Raw genomic sequence first — 13,837 nt, 5'->3', positions numbered from 1 at the left:
AGTGACGAAACTTTTCAGATGGGTCGTGTACAAATCTATAACAAATTATTATCTAATAGAACTGAAAAGTACTAAAAGGAAAGATAAAGCCTGATAAATAATTTGGAGTTATCGTCAGGGAGATAATTCCTTAGTACCAAATGATTTTCAAACTATTGTCATAGCCATTACGTATTATTGTGGAGATTCCTATTAAGAAAACTTTGGTCTTTATGATAAGGTTCGATCGGGGCTTCTGTCAAGTAGTTATGGCATGCAATGACCCAACAAATAATCGACAGTAAATTGTTTATCTTGTATAAGTTACTATAAGACTTCAAAGTATTTTGCACTAAAAATCATCTTGGGCCAAACCGAATCGATTTTTTGGGTTGATTTTTTTTACCATATCATAAAGTAATAACTAATAGTGTAATAAATAACATTTGTAATGAAAAAATAAAGATTCAATTTTTTGCTGAAATTTTTGTACCCACGAGTAAATAGTAATAAAGCAACCACAGTTAGGTAACACATTCTCTTATTACAATAAGGCTGAAAGTTTTTAATTTTACGATGTTCATTAGCAAACGAACAGAAGGTGAATTGCATAAATTTCAAATAATAATACATTACAAAAAATCCATTTACTCAATTTACAGCTAACATTTTCCAAGTATGACGAGTTACAGCCTGGAAATGATCACTAATAACCGTATCCGTAAATCTTTAACTTAAATAACCACCAATAATGTTCCTCAGTAAGGTGAAAATATCGAATATCAACTCCTACGCTCCTATATACATTTATATATAATTTTTACATCGGCCTGGTTATTTCTGCAAAAACAGCTTCCAATCGAGGAAGTGAAAGACAATTCAAATGTTTTTTGCTTTATGCAAAACATTTACATTTGACAAATTACTGTTGTGATCATCTTACTTAAACAGATAGTTCAGCTACTGCATGTAGCAACTCAAAATTTGACACAGTCTTTGACCTCGATTCCCGATAACAACAAGATAACAATGAACTCATCTGGATAAACAATAGTTCAGGACGGCTGGATACAATGATAACCACCAACCAAATCGCCTTCTAGTGGGTCAGAACTTCAAAAGGTCTTTTTACTATAAGAATTAACGTTCGAATATAACTATTTATATAGGTATACTTGGGGCTTACTGATTTACCATCAAGAAGAAAAGTAGCAATACACACATATAATATCTAAATTATCACTGAATTAATTAAATATACATAAAGGCAACATAAGTATATACGAGTGTTCAAAAGTCATAAATCGAATGAGAACAAATACGGGTTACAAACTTAAACCGAAGAAAACACATCAACTATAAGAAGAAAACAAAGGAAAAAACCAGAACATTGAAGTGCAACAAAAAAAAGTCAACATACATAGAAACGAACTAGCTGATAACAACTGCCACATTCCTGACTAGGAATAGGACATTTTCAGAAATATTGGTGGGTTGAACCTGGTTTAATGGCTAGCCGAACCTTCCGTTTTTTGTCAATATAACTTAAATGACAACACTTCGTGACAAAAATACAACACAAACACACGCAATAACATTCATCACAGAGAAACGCACAATCAAATGATATAATATTCAACACAACATACAAACCGCTGAACAACAACTCCATCAACGACAGACACCACAGGATAACTGAGCAGTTATTGAATGTGTATCTAATTCCAAGCGTTTGACGAACAACTTATCATAAAGAACAGGCAAACTATTGTGTACGACAGATGGGCGTTTCGTCTTCAAAACTCATAAGTGACACAAAAAAAAGTTAAAAAGGCGAAAAAAACTACGAAGTTAACGAGCATTGAGGAGCCAAAACTGGGAAAGGTTTAATTAAATACTGCTACGGTCTTTGTCCGGTAGTAATAAGAAATGATAAGTACAAAATGAACGTTTGATGTTGATTGGATGTCTGGAATGATTAATTCTCCTCCCTGTTATCCTCTACAACTATTTTTTTTATATTGCGAATTTGAGTCGGAAAATGGAAGCATCATGCTTCAACAAGAATGGTGGTTTTTAGCCCAGGCTACGTTGATGGGCACATGATCCTGAAATAGAGACTAGTTAAGACGATCGTCGTACATAAAGTATAGCTTCTTATCTTGTACAGTACTGTACTTTTACCGGATTATCTCCAACAGCAACAACAATTGTTGGTTAATCTCCGAAATTATTTTGTTTTATATTGTAGTCTGTATGATAATGTAGTATACTGGAAATTATAAATTGTATCTTGCATAGGCTCTGTTGCCCTGTGTAAGTTCTGTAATTATCTATAACTGCATGAACAGAATCTCCATGATATACATTGTTGACCCCAACATACACAGCTATAACATCAACGTAATGGAACTTTTCTACTTATATATACTCAATGTTTCAACTAATTTGTGTAGTTCGTCTTTAAGTTGTACTGTTACACCACTGTCAAAGCTTAAGGGGATGGTTGGGATTCCGCTAACATGTTGTACCCCGCCACATTCTGTATATTTGTGCTTGAATCCTGTTATTCAGTGATTGTCGATTGTTGCTGTGTAACATATTTGTTTTTCGTTTATTTGGATATAGGAAGATGTGGTGTGAGTGCCAATGAGACAACTCTCCATACAAATAACAATTTAAAAAGTAAACCATTATAGGTTAAAGTACGGCCTTCAACACGGAGCCTTGGCTCACACCGAACAACAAGCTATAAAGGGCCCCAAAATTACTAGTGTAAAACCATTCAAACGGGAAAACCAACGGTCTAATCTATATAAACAAAATCTTTGGTTTACATTAATTTGGCCTTTAGTTGTCTTGTTTCAATTGATTTAAATTTGTCAATTAATAGTGTTTCTATTTTATCTAAAATTGCAAATTTGTATCAAATATCAAACAAACGCTTTGTGATATCCGTAAATGTGCAAGAGTATAGCTTTCGTTTGATATAACACTAGTTAAAAGAATACGACACCATCATAATTGGAGAAAAACCGTACGTGTATAAAATACTAAGAAGTCTGCTGTCTTTATTTCCAATGGAAAGAAAATGCTAATATCTTAATATTTAGCCGTTAAAAACTCGAACATGACTAATTACTATAGTCTATTGAATCTACTTCCAATGTCTATATGGCTTTCGGTGTTACTTCGATACATATAGTGTGGCTCTGTACTTATAGATCCCGTTATTGTGCTATTGTAAAACATGTGTGTATGCTCGTCGTTCATTTTTGCTATGTGCTTTGTCTGCATGCATTTTTCTTTTTCTTTGATACATATATGACTTGGCTCTGTACTTATACATTCCGGCATTGTATTATATGTTCTATAGTAAATTTGTGTATTCTTGTTTTTAATTTTTGTTAATTTGCTTTGTCTATATGTTATTTTGTGCTTCTTTGTTACATATTTGTTTATTTTTTTAGTGATTAAGATTATAACACAATGTGAACTGCTGAATTGTTTTAATATTTTCCTTTAGAGTTCAAAATACAGGTGCTACTGGAATGTTGCTTCATTGTAATTGAAACTTGAAAAAATCAAGCTGAAATAATCTCTTTGTCGTAATTTTTTTTCCTCAACCGACCCTCAATGTAAGTCAAGATATGAGGCAGACTTAACTGTATCTGGTGTATACTTTATTTCAAGCTCGATGATATATATGCGTTCAAAATAGTCACCATTTTGTTTATTATTTAGTGAGAGAACATCATCTATATAACGGAAAGCGAAGTTAGATACTGTATGTAAACGATTTACGATGAAGAAAAAGGTAAGTTACTGCTGAGAAATGAAAATCGAACAATTAGAAAGATGAAATAATCACTTTTGTCGTAAATTCTTGTTTGAAGTCGACCATCCATGTTATTATCAAGGAAAAGATAAAGAGTTGAAGCATACCTTCTTTTTTCCGATGGTAGCCTAAATCTCAAGTTCATTATGGTAAATTAGGATAAATGACAATCAATGAGTTTGAAAGTGCAATTAAACACTATGCAAGGTGTTTTTCTTTTTGTATTTGAGAAAGTTCTGTGTGAATATAAAAAAGAAGATGTTGTATGATTGCCAATGAAACAACTATCCATAAAAGACCAAAATGACACAGACATTAACAACTATAGGTCACCGTACGGCCTTCAACAATGAGCAAAGCCCATATCGCATAGTCAGCTATAATAAATCTGTTTTATATGAGCAAACAGAACAAGTCGGCCAGTAATGATGTACAATAAGTGTCTATTAGCATATCGACTGTCTGTTTAAAAACAATGCACCAATATCATCACTATCAACGATTCTGATCTTATTCAAATTGAAGATCGTGCAATGCCATTTATTTTTCTAAATTTCATACTTTACCGCTTTAAGGTAGCACAATACAAAGATGTTTCACTCCCAATCAGAAAACTTTAAACTGATGTAATTCATTTCATCCTTCTTTAAATATAACATAGAAAACTGTGTTGTACATGAATCTATAGAATATTTTTGGATGCTATGAATAACAAAGAAGCTATATTCATTCAAGTGTGGACATAACAATTTAGCAACTAGTTACTTAACAATTAATTATGTAATAATTATGTCATAATGCAATTATCACAGTTTGAAAGACTAATCTTTATTCTTTCTTTCGGTACCTCATTTGTAACGTTTAAAGAAGGATGAGAGGAATAACATCAGTTTAAAGTTGTTCGATTGGAGATGAAAAAATCTTTGTATTGTGCTACCTTAATACCCATGAGACCTGCACTGAACTGTCTAAATATTTGAGGTTTAGGCAAAGACAAACAAGCACGAAATGATACTTATTATTAACTAAACACATATTCTTCTTGTGGACACTTTATAATGCAGTTTTTTGACACTTTATAATGCAGTTTTTTGTCAACAGAATGAAATGGGTTCACGTGAATACCAGAAGTCAATCATATATAAACATTTATTATTCACGTGTATAGTCATGGCTTTTTCTGCCTCTTCAATCATGCTTGTGATGAAAATTTCTTGAATTTACGCTGTTAAAAGAAAATTATTAGCATTAAATTTTTGCAAGAAACAATAAATAAAAGGGAAATAATATTAATAAATAGTTTACTGCCATGAGATATCTCTGAAATATATTTCGACCACTCAAGCATTCAAAATGACTAAGGTATGCATAATTTCAATCTAAATTCACACATGCTTTACTCGCCAGAATGTAACGCATATTATTTGTATTGGCATTGAAATGTCGTTTACAAATGAATTTGTTTACACTAAGTTCTAACTATTTCTGCAAACAAAATTTTATTAAATTCAATGTATTTGATTTAAAAAGAACTACATTCAATAAATAAAAAATAATACAATGTGCAATGGTGTTACTGTTAGTCACTTCGAAGAACTCAACTAACTGCCTGTTATATATATATTAAATTATAGCAGAATTAAATCTTTAACTCAGCTATGAGTTATAGGCTCACTATCTACATGTAACTTTGTGACATAGTATACATAGTGACTGATTTTTATTTATTTGTTCTTGAGTGTCAAAATCGAACGAAGAACTGTGTATGTAGCTTTAAATGGGTAGCATATTTTGACCCTGATTTCAGAATTATGCGTCGTTCTTTATTTCCTTGTTCATTAAGTGGTCATCATGTTGGGTTTATTTTGTGTGTTTTAGTTTTTAAACATTCTAGATAGGCAAAGGAGGATTTTGGCAATTAAAAATGGTTAAACCCTACCATAAACAGAGTCGATACTATGGCAGGCTGTCTTGACCTTAATATTTTTTTTTCTGTTTGTCTTTGTCTTTGATTTTAAGTTTTTTATGGGGCTGATAATATGGCATGTTGTCCTGCCCAAATGTTTTTGTGATTCTTTTTATTTTATTGTATGTATATAAATCTCAAAATAACACGATCCTTTTTTACAATTATTCAAACTAATATTGCCTTTACAAACAGTTTTTTTTTATCTGGAATAAAACAAGTTCAAAACAAACAGCTCTACATTATGTTCGTGACAAACTAAATGATTTAACACTCTTCGAGATCTCCTATATGAACTTAACGCTACCTTTTTTATCTTTCGACATTATATGTTTTCATAATCTTACATACAGCCGTATATTTCGGCATTATTTCATGAACTCTGACATCAAAGCCGTTTATAGTACATGTTTTTACTTACTTGTCATTGGCATCTGTGTGGTCATTGGAGGAAGTGTTGTCATATTTGATCCGCCTGCATCGACAGTTGAACTAGAGGCCCACTCCATCACTGAAACAGATTTTTTTCAAAAGACATTATACGTGTATTTCTATTTTCATATGAGTATTGTTGTGTCTTATTTAGTTGAAGTATGTGAACATTTTCAAATGTTCATTCCATTGAAATAGAGGACGTTATGCAGGGTGAAAGTATAAATACATGTAGTTTATGTAGTTCATAAGTACTGAATTTTGACATCTGTACGATTCAGACTTCAAAAATGAGCTAATGTTTTTTTTTCTAAAAATGGTTTAACATTTCAAAGCGGTTTTATACTTTTACCTTAGTTTAAATTTATTTATCTAATTTTTACCTGAATTATTTATCCCTTATTTTATTAACTATGTATTTGCATTTTATCGCAGATCAAATTAATTCGTTCAGTGTGTGTTAATTTGTGTTACTACGTTTTTGTTATTGAGAGAAGCCTTCCAATTGATATTTTATAGTGTGTCTTTCTATGTTGTGATGTTATACTATTGTTTCAGAAAAGGGAGAAGGTTTGGTACCATTAAAACGTTTATTACCGTTGCAATTGTTTGCAACTGTTCCAAGTTAGGAATCTGATGTTCAGTGGTTGTCGTCTGTTTATGTGATTCATAAGTGTTTTTCGTTTCTCGTTTTTATATAGATTAAACTGTTGGTTTTCACGATTTAATGGTTTTACACTAGTAATTTGTGTGGCCCTTTATACCTTGCTGTTCAATGTGAGTCAAGGCTCCGTATTGAAGGCCATACCTTGACCTATAATGGTTAACTTTTATAAATTGTTACTTGGATGGAGAGTTGTCTCATTGGCACTCATACCACATCTTCCTATATCTATATAAAGAGAAGCATTTTTTTTCCAGTTCTGATATTTTTTTACAACGGTTAGAGGTCAGATAAAAACAAATAAAAACATCGTGTAAACATAATCAAGTTAGGACACTGCCTTACTCAGTTTTAAAACTTACTAATTTGGGTTACACAAGCTTGATCTTTGCAGAAACAATGGTCCCCAGGGTGATGAGCACCAATGCATGACTGGTGGTCTTCGTGGTGCTGAAATCAGATATATATTTTCCGTATATAGGTAATTTGAGAATGCAATTTGGGAATGTGTCATAGAGACAACAACCCGACCAAACAGTAAAAAACAGCAGAATGCCAATTAATGGTTTTCAATAACTAAGAGAGAGAGTTTCGCTTGGACACACTTTTCGAAACGAACAGTTAAATACAGGTGATTTTGAGTTGAGTTATTTATTAACATTATTTCAGTAAACCAACAGCAAAAATGACTCCTGACTAGAATGAACTCTATACCGGATTCGTCGATAGGGTCTTGTATTGTCTTATCTGTATTGCATTAGACTTCCGTCTTTACGACAGAAAATTATGTTGTTGTATTTCGATACAGTTGGTATTGATTATTCTCATTTTTGTCAAAGGAGTAGGTTCAGTAAGACCCCTTTTTGGCCCCAAAAAATAGCAGTTTTAGAAAATTGTGAAAACGTAATCTTTAAGCTATATTTTGGAAAGCAAAATGCTTCTGCTACATAAATACGAGCTTTTTTTGACAATACAATGCGCAAATATCGCGTTCTAGCATCATTAAGTCGTGCTAAATTACTGAAATCTTCAAAACTTTAACATTTTGGTTAATTTTTAGACGGTTTCCGTCGAAAATGAAAATGGCCGCATTCGTGTTCATTCATAATATTGAAATGTAAGTTGCATTTTTGACAAAAACAATCTGAAAAGTGACGTATTTTGGCATATTTGATAGATTTTTCATATTTACGCTTGAATCAGAGCGTTTTTAAGGGCTAAATCAGTTAAAATCTTTCACGTTAATTAATCGAATCAATTGAAATAGACACTTAAGTGTTTAAAAAGTGGCCAAAAACTTTCGTTAGATGAACCTGAAATTTGAGGCCAAAATCGGTCCTTACCGGACCTACTCCTTTGAACAATTTTCGATTGTTCATAAAGGGTTAAGTCTAGGTTAAGACAAAAACAATAATTTTCACCATGATTCAAACGATTAGAAAGGTTAAACGTACCCCGTTTCCATGATGAGTATAACATTGTCCTGTCTGGTCCTTAAGTATAATCTGACAATACTGAAAAAAATGATAGGATTATGGTTTTGAATGCTAAAGCATGAAAAACTAGAGTTATGTTTTGAAATCAGGATATTTTTATCATCAAAGGTGAACTCGGGTGTTTATTCTATTATTTTCTTTAGTAATTATGGTTCAGTGTTAGCTAGCACTTCGTAGAAGGAATTGTGTGTTTGATAAACTATTGTGTATGGGAGAATATCGTTAATCTAAGTATAAATTTACTATTGGAAAATATACGTAGCATGAGTAGGCTTCCAAAAGATGATCTTGGATGACGTATGGTGTAGGTTTTATCACATGTTTAGAATTCTGAATAACCTGTGATTTTTTTTTATTGATTTCTATTTAAAGAATGGTTAGATTTCAAATCATGAACCAAAGTTGTAATTTAGTGTGTTTTGCTGCTTTACATTACAAAAAAAATATATATAATTTAGATCATCCGAGGCACCTTTCTATGTTAACCTTACTAATCAGGTGCAATTAGATAAAACAATAAAATTGAAGGCAAATGATGTAAACATCTTTTTAATACCTAAAGTACTATTTGACCAAAAGAAATAAACAAAATTATCCAAATCCAATATAAGCTTAATTTGACTAAAAAAAAAGAATTTTATAAAAAAAAAAAAAAAAGATGTGGTATGATTGCCAAAAAGAGAACTATTTACCAAGGTCAAATGAAGTGAATGAAAGGAATGAAAGCAACAACAGCCTCAAGTTATGATAAAACTCATACTTATTTTTTTTATTTCTACGTTTAATTTGAGAGTATCTAATTCAGTAAAGTTTGTTTAAATTAAACTTATGTAGCTCGAAATATTGTAGGTTAACATAATAAAAAATAGAGGTGTGCTTATTTTGATAGTAACTCACATGTTAATAAACATGTCTGGTTTGCGTTTATTATTTATCCCGTTTCATTAATATGGAATTACAGGATGTAGTTTTGCAATATTTCTGATGTGGAACTAGAGTTGGATATTGCAGCTGACGAATTCAGTGTCACAAACAAGTAAAACTGCGATCTGTTATTCCATATAATGAGACGAGATAAATAATAAACGCATGGCTTTTTGTAGGTTAGTATAAATTGTATAATTCAGTCTATTTGAAAAGCTCACCAGAGCTTGTGTGAAATACGTAATTTATTGCAAATCTACTTTAACAAAAATTTGAATTTGACTGTAAATGATAGGTTTTATTGTTAACATTCCAGTAATAAAACTTATGATTTTCTTGATCCGAAAACTAAGTCACGGCTGGTAATCTACACACGCAGAACATTTGGTTCTGCAATGAAAACCGTGAGAGGATTTTCCGGTTGTGCTTGATTGGAGTAATTGTCACCGCTTCAAAATGTATGTACATTTTTAAATCTCAATTTTCTTACTCCAACTGATCAAAATATTGAAAATCAGAGAATGCTATGATGTGGTGAATACTTAAACGAAGAGATACATGTATCATTCATTGTTGTACGTAGGGTTGAACTCTTACAAAATCAGTTGCCCCACGAGAAATTGCCTAAAAAAGTGACATTTTAATTTTAAAATGGTTCTATTTACAGACCTACAAGTTCACATTTAGTTTTTTTTTCGGGCAATGGGTATTAATGTTGTTTGTTTTTGCGGCGTGTTCGCTGTCCGCTGTTGATAAACGTCTTAATAATTCCAAAAACTACATTTTTTCATTAAGTCTTGCGTGAGGGGATCGGTTCTGATTGAGGACATCGTGAATGCGTGAGGGGAAGGACAAATATTGTTTTAATCTTTGGCTTTGTGACTTTTGTTGACTCAATAAATGTGATCAATGCTGATTAAAAAGCACAGATTTATCCTTATACTTTAATAGATGTAAACTGATCACTGATTCAATGAAATCAAACTATTAATTGTTTGTTCAATTTCAGAAAATGCCATTGTTCAAAAGGAAAAAGGAAAAGAGGACTAAAATTGACTCTCTACAAATAGCCATGGAGATACAAGTTATCCCAGCCCTCGAAGCGAACTAAACCCTCTGGGAGTAGTCCTGCCGTCAAATATAAGTCACAGAGATCACCACATATATTTAAGAAAAGTATATCACCGATCAAAACTTCAACACCTATATATATTAGACGTAATCTGTTCACCCAAAATCACGAAATTTTCGAAACAAAAAAGGCAGATATACAGAATTTATTATTCACGAACATCGATGAAAACCAAGATAATCTCGAGGAAGACCATAAGGAAGAGCATGTATTAGACAACGAAGAAGTCATAGAAGAAGACCACGTAGTAGACCACGAGAAAGACCAGATGGAAGACCTTGAGGAAGAATATAAAGTTTTTAAAGTGCTTTAGATAAACTCTCAGACGTAGGGAAAAGAGAAAGATTTTTGATTTTTTTTCATTAGTACAGAGTGGACGTTTTCCTTTAAACAACATTGCATTCGACCTTTTTTAGGACGAATCAAGACGAATGAGATACTCCCCAACATCTCTGCAGTATTTTTGGTTATCGTTGACAGCATTTTTTGTTTTTATTCTTCGTGAAACATATTATTCAATCTAGGTTCCCACAATTTATTTCATAATTCAATCTCATAAATTTTTCTAAGCACACAATAATTATTATGTGTTTTTTAATGAACAATGTGGACTAATTTAGGTAAGTTTCAACCACTCATAGCTTGAATATAAAGATATAATTTGTACTTCCCCTCACGCATTCACGATGTCCTCAATCAGAACCGATCCCCTCACGCATGAATTAATGAAAAAATGTAGTTTTTGGAATTATTAAGACGTCTATCAACACCGGACAACGTTCACGCCGCCAAAAACAACATCCATACCCATTGCCCTAAAAAAAAACACCTAAATTTGAACTTGTAGGTCTGTTAATAGAACCATTTCAAAATTGAAATGTCACTTTTTAAAGCAATTTCTCGTGGGGCAACTGGTTTTGTAGGAGTTCAACTCTACGTACAACAGTAAATGATACATGTATCTCTTCGTTAAAGTATTCACCACAGCATAGCATTCTCTGATTTTCAATATTTTGGTCAGTTGAATAAGAAAATTGAGATTTAGAAATGTACATACCTTTTGAAGCGGTGACAATTACTCCACTCAAGCACAACCGGAAAATCCTCTCACGGTTTTCATTGCAGAACCAAATGTTCTGCGTGTGTAGATTACCAGCCGTGTAAGTAGAAAAGAAGAGATTTATTCTTAAGTGCCGCGATTTTCAACCTAAACTAAGCAATTTCTCAGTAAAAACAAAGACAAGCGTGCTATGTTTTAAAAAGTATAAGCTCTTAATTTTGAATGAACATAAGTGTGTATATATTAATGCCTTATTATATATAGTTTAAACTGTATCAATTTTTTGTGATTTTTTACACAAATTAAACGTAAAAACAAACTTAAATTGTAGATTTCGAAAAAAAAGAGGTGGCTCATGCCGCTACAAGGCAGCATTCGCACCCGCAAAGTGGAAAGGGATTAATATAAGTTGCAAAACTTGTTTCCCAATCCACCACATGTATGATAAATATGTTTAAAAAAAAAAACTTAATTAACTGACCTCTTGATCCACTTTGCATGTTGTTCCGAAGCAATCAATGGCAACAGTATAACCTAATATAATAAGAAAGATTCAGTTTTATACATACACAACATTTCAAGAATTTCAATTCAATAAAGTGTAAAATATATACTCATCTTCTAAATGTGATTCGAATTTTACATCACATAGGGAAATAATAACCAATGAAACTTCAATTCCTAAACAACGTCTTAAAAAAAAGAACGTTTTCACATGCATGTAGTTACTATATAGTATGTGTTATAAATTCGTTGATATTACATTGTGTTTAGCCTGATGATTGATGCCACAGATATATAAGTATAAATGTACGTCCATTTCACAACTTGCTAGATATAATCTTACCAACAGCCAGTACTAAAACAAGAACAACGCTTATATTAACCATCGTGTTATGATTGTCTAAAGTGGTAAAGCGAGACTGCATCATTTATTTATATATGCAAATTTTGTGGATGGTTGGATAACATTTATTGACCTAACGAAAGGTTACCTGAATTCAACACAGACCTATTTTCCTTATTCGTGATGGTCTATACATGGGCGAATTGTTCTTAATGTCATGGACACAACACAAAAAGAAATCATACCAAAGTTTTAACATGTGTCATTGCTTTACTATTATGTTAACCGTACCTTGGTCATAGATTAAACCTTAAACTTAGGATAGTGATAGTGTATGAACGTTTTGTCAGAATTTAAGAATTTTTTAATGATATGAAAAACAACATAGTATTACAAACTTAGCCATTGCGTTGTCAGTTTATTTTCGATCTACGAGTTTGACTGTCCCTCTGGTATCTTTCGCTCCTCTTTTTTTCGTCATTTGATGAAATTTCATTTAATTTCGTCACTTTTGGTGGAAGTTGCATCATTATAAATCATATGCCTCTATACAGTCTGATGGCGTTGTCTTCAATAAACGAGAATCGGGACAAACGATAATGAGACAGCAAGGAAATATTAAACATAAAAAAGTAACATTCAGCCTAGCTTTGTCTATCATAAATATCTCTTTTGACAGTACCTAGGCTTTTGCATTTTTTCCCGGGATATCTAGGTACATTCAATATCAGAAGTTTGCAAACCGAAAACATACCTTCTCTTAAACAGAAAACCAAAAGTACATAAAGTGGAAAAACAAAATCTTGTAGAATAAACTTAGTTCACTTTACCGATCTTGTTGATAAATTTGGGATTTACTATCAAAGTTGAGAACCACCAGAGGTAAGCCATCAGAGAATGATTAGAGCTAAATCACGTGGAACGCCATTAAGCAAACAACACGAGAGACAATCCCTATTTTAACTTTTCAATAAGTAAAATTGAGAATGGAAATGGGGAATGTGTCAAAGAGACAACATCCCGACCATAGAGCAGACAAAAACCGAAGGCAGTCAATGGATCTTCAATTCAGCGAGAAACTCCCACACCTGGAGGCGTCCTTCAGCTGGCCCCTAAACAAATAAACAAATTAACAAAGTGCAGGTATCTTCTTATATCTATGCAAGTAATAACACCAACCTCAACTTTTACTGCGTATATAAGTTTTTTTTTTATTTGTTTAAATTTCAAAATATTATAATATATCAGCAACGAATTAAATTAATATATTTCAATGTACCAAAGACAAGCTTTATATTTCCTGACCCTGTTTATTTTTAGTGGACTAGATATTAAATAAGGTCGAAATTCTAACAAGCTTACTTCACACAAGTCGTCCGATCATATTATGACAAGGACATGCATGATAAGCAAACTAGTCACGGAATTAAGAAAATATGATGCAAGAACAAAATAGTGTCACCAATATACTAATTTCCACTCTTTAATATAATATAAAG

General features: G+C 32.2%; 1 protein-coding gene across 2 annotated transcripts; it reads right to left on the bottom strand.

The window, feature by feature from the left end:
- Positions 1 to 4,952: 4,952 nt before the first annotated feature.
- On the bottom strand, positions 4,953 to 12,475 carry LOC139512965 (uncharacterized). Of its 2 annotated transcripts, none has more exons than XM_071300967.1 (6): positions 12,339 to 12,475; positions 11,973 to 12,025; positions 8,334 to 8,393; positions 7,242 to 7,329; positions 6,205 to 6,294; positions 4,953 to 5,042 (listed from the first exon to the last, which is right to left on the bottom strand). In XM_071300967.1, the coding sequence occupies exons 1-6, from the start codon at positions 12,421 to 12,423 to the stop codon at positions 5,038 to 5,040; spliced, it is 381 nt and encodes a 126-aa protein (XP_071157068.1). In that variant the 5' UTR covers positions 12,424 to 12,475; the 3' UTR covers positions 4,953 to 5,037. The 2 variants fall into 2 exon arrangements, with proteins under 2 accessions (XP_071157068.1, XP_071157069.1); XM_071300968.1 differs by having other exon boundaries at positions 7,242 to 7,298; positions 8,351 to 8,393.
- Positions 12,476 to 13,837: the final 1,362 nt, after the last annotated feature.

Source organism: Mytilus edulis, chromosome 2 (genome assembly GCF_963676685.1).
Source record: "Mytilus edulis chromosome 2, xbMytEdul2.2, whole genome shotgun sequence".
Lineage (NCBI taxonomy): Eukaryota > Metazoa > Mollusca > Bivalvia > Mytilida > Mytilidae > Mytilus > Mytilus edulis.
This window is presented reverse-complemented; position numbering and strand designations above follow the sequence as displayed.

What these genes read in the sequence shown, in the direction of transcription:
- LOC139512965 (XM_071300967.1), bottom strand. Translation starts at nt 12,423, where the DNA reads ATGATGCAGTCTCGCTTTACCACTTTAGACAATCATAACACGATGGTT. An exon ending in CATGCAAAGTGGATCAAGAG is followed by an intron (nt 8,394 to 11,972) that starts GTCAGTTAATTA and finishes CATTTTTTTCAG; the next exon opens with TATTGTCAGATTATACTTAA. An exon ending in ATACTCATCATGGAAACGGG is followed by an intron (nt 7,330 to 8,333) that starts GTACGTTTAACC and finishes ATCTGATTTCAG; the next exon opens with CACCACGAAGACCACCAGTC.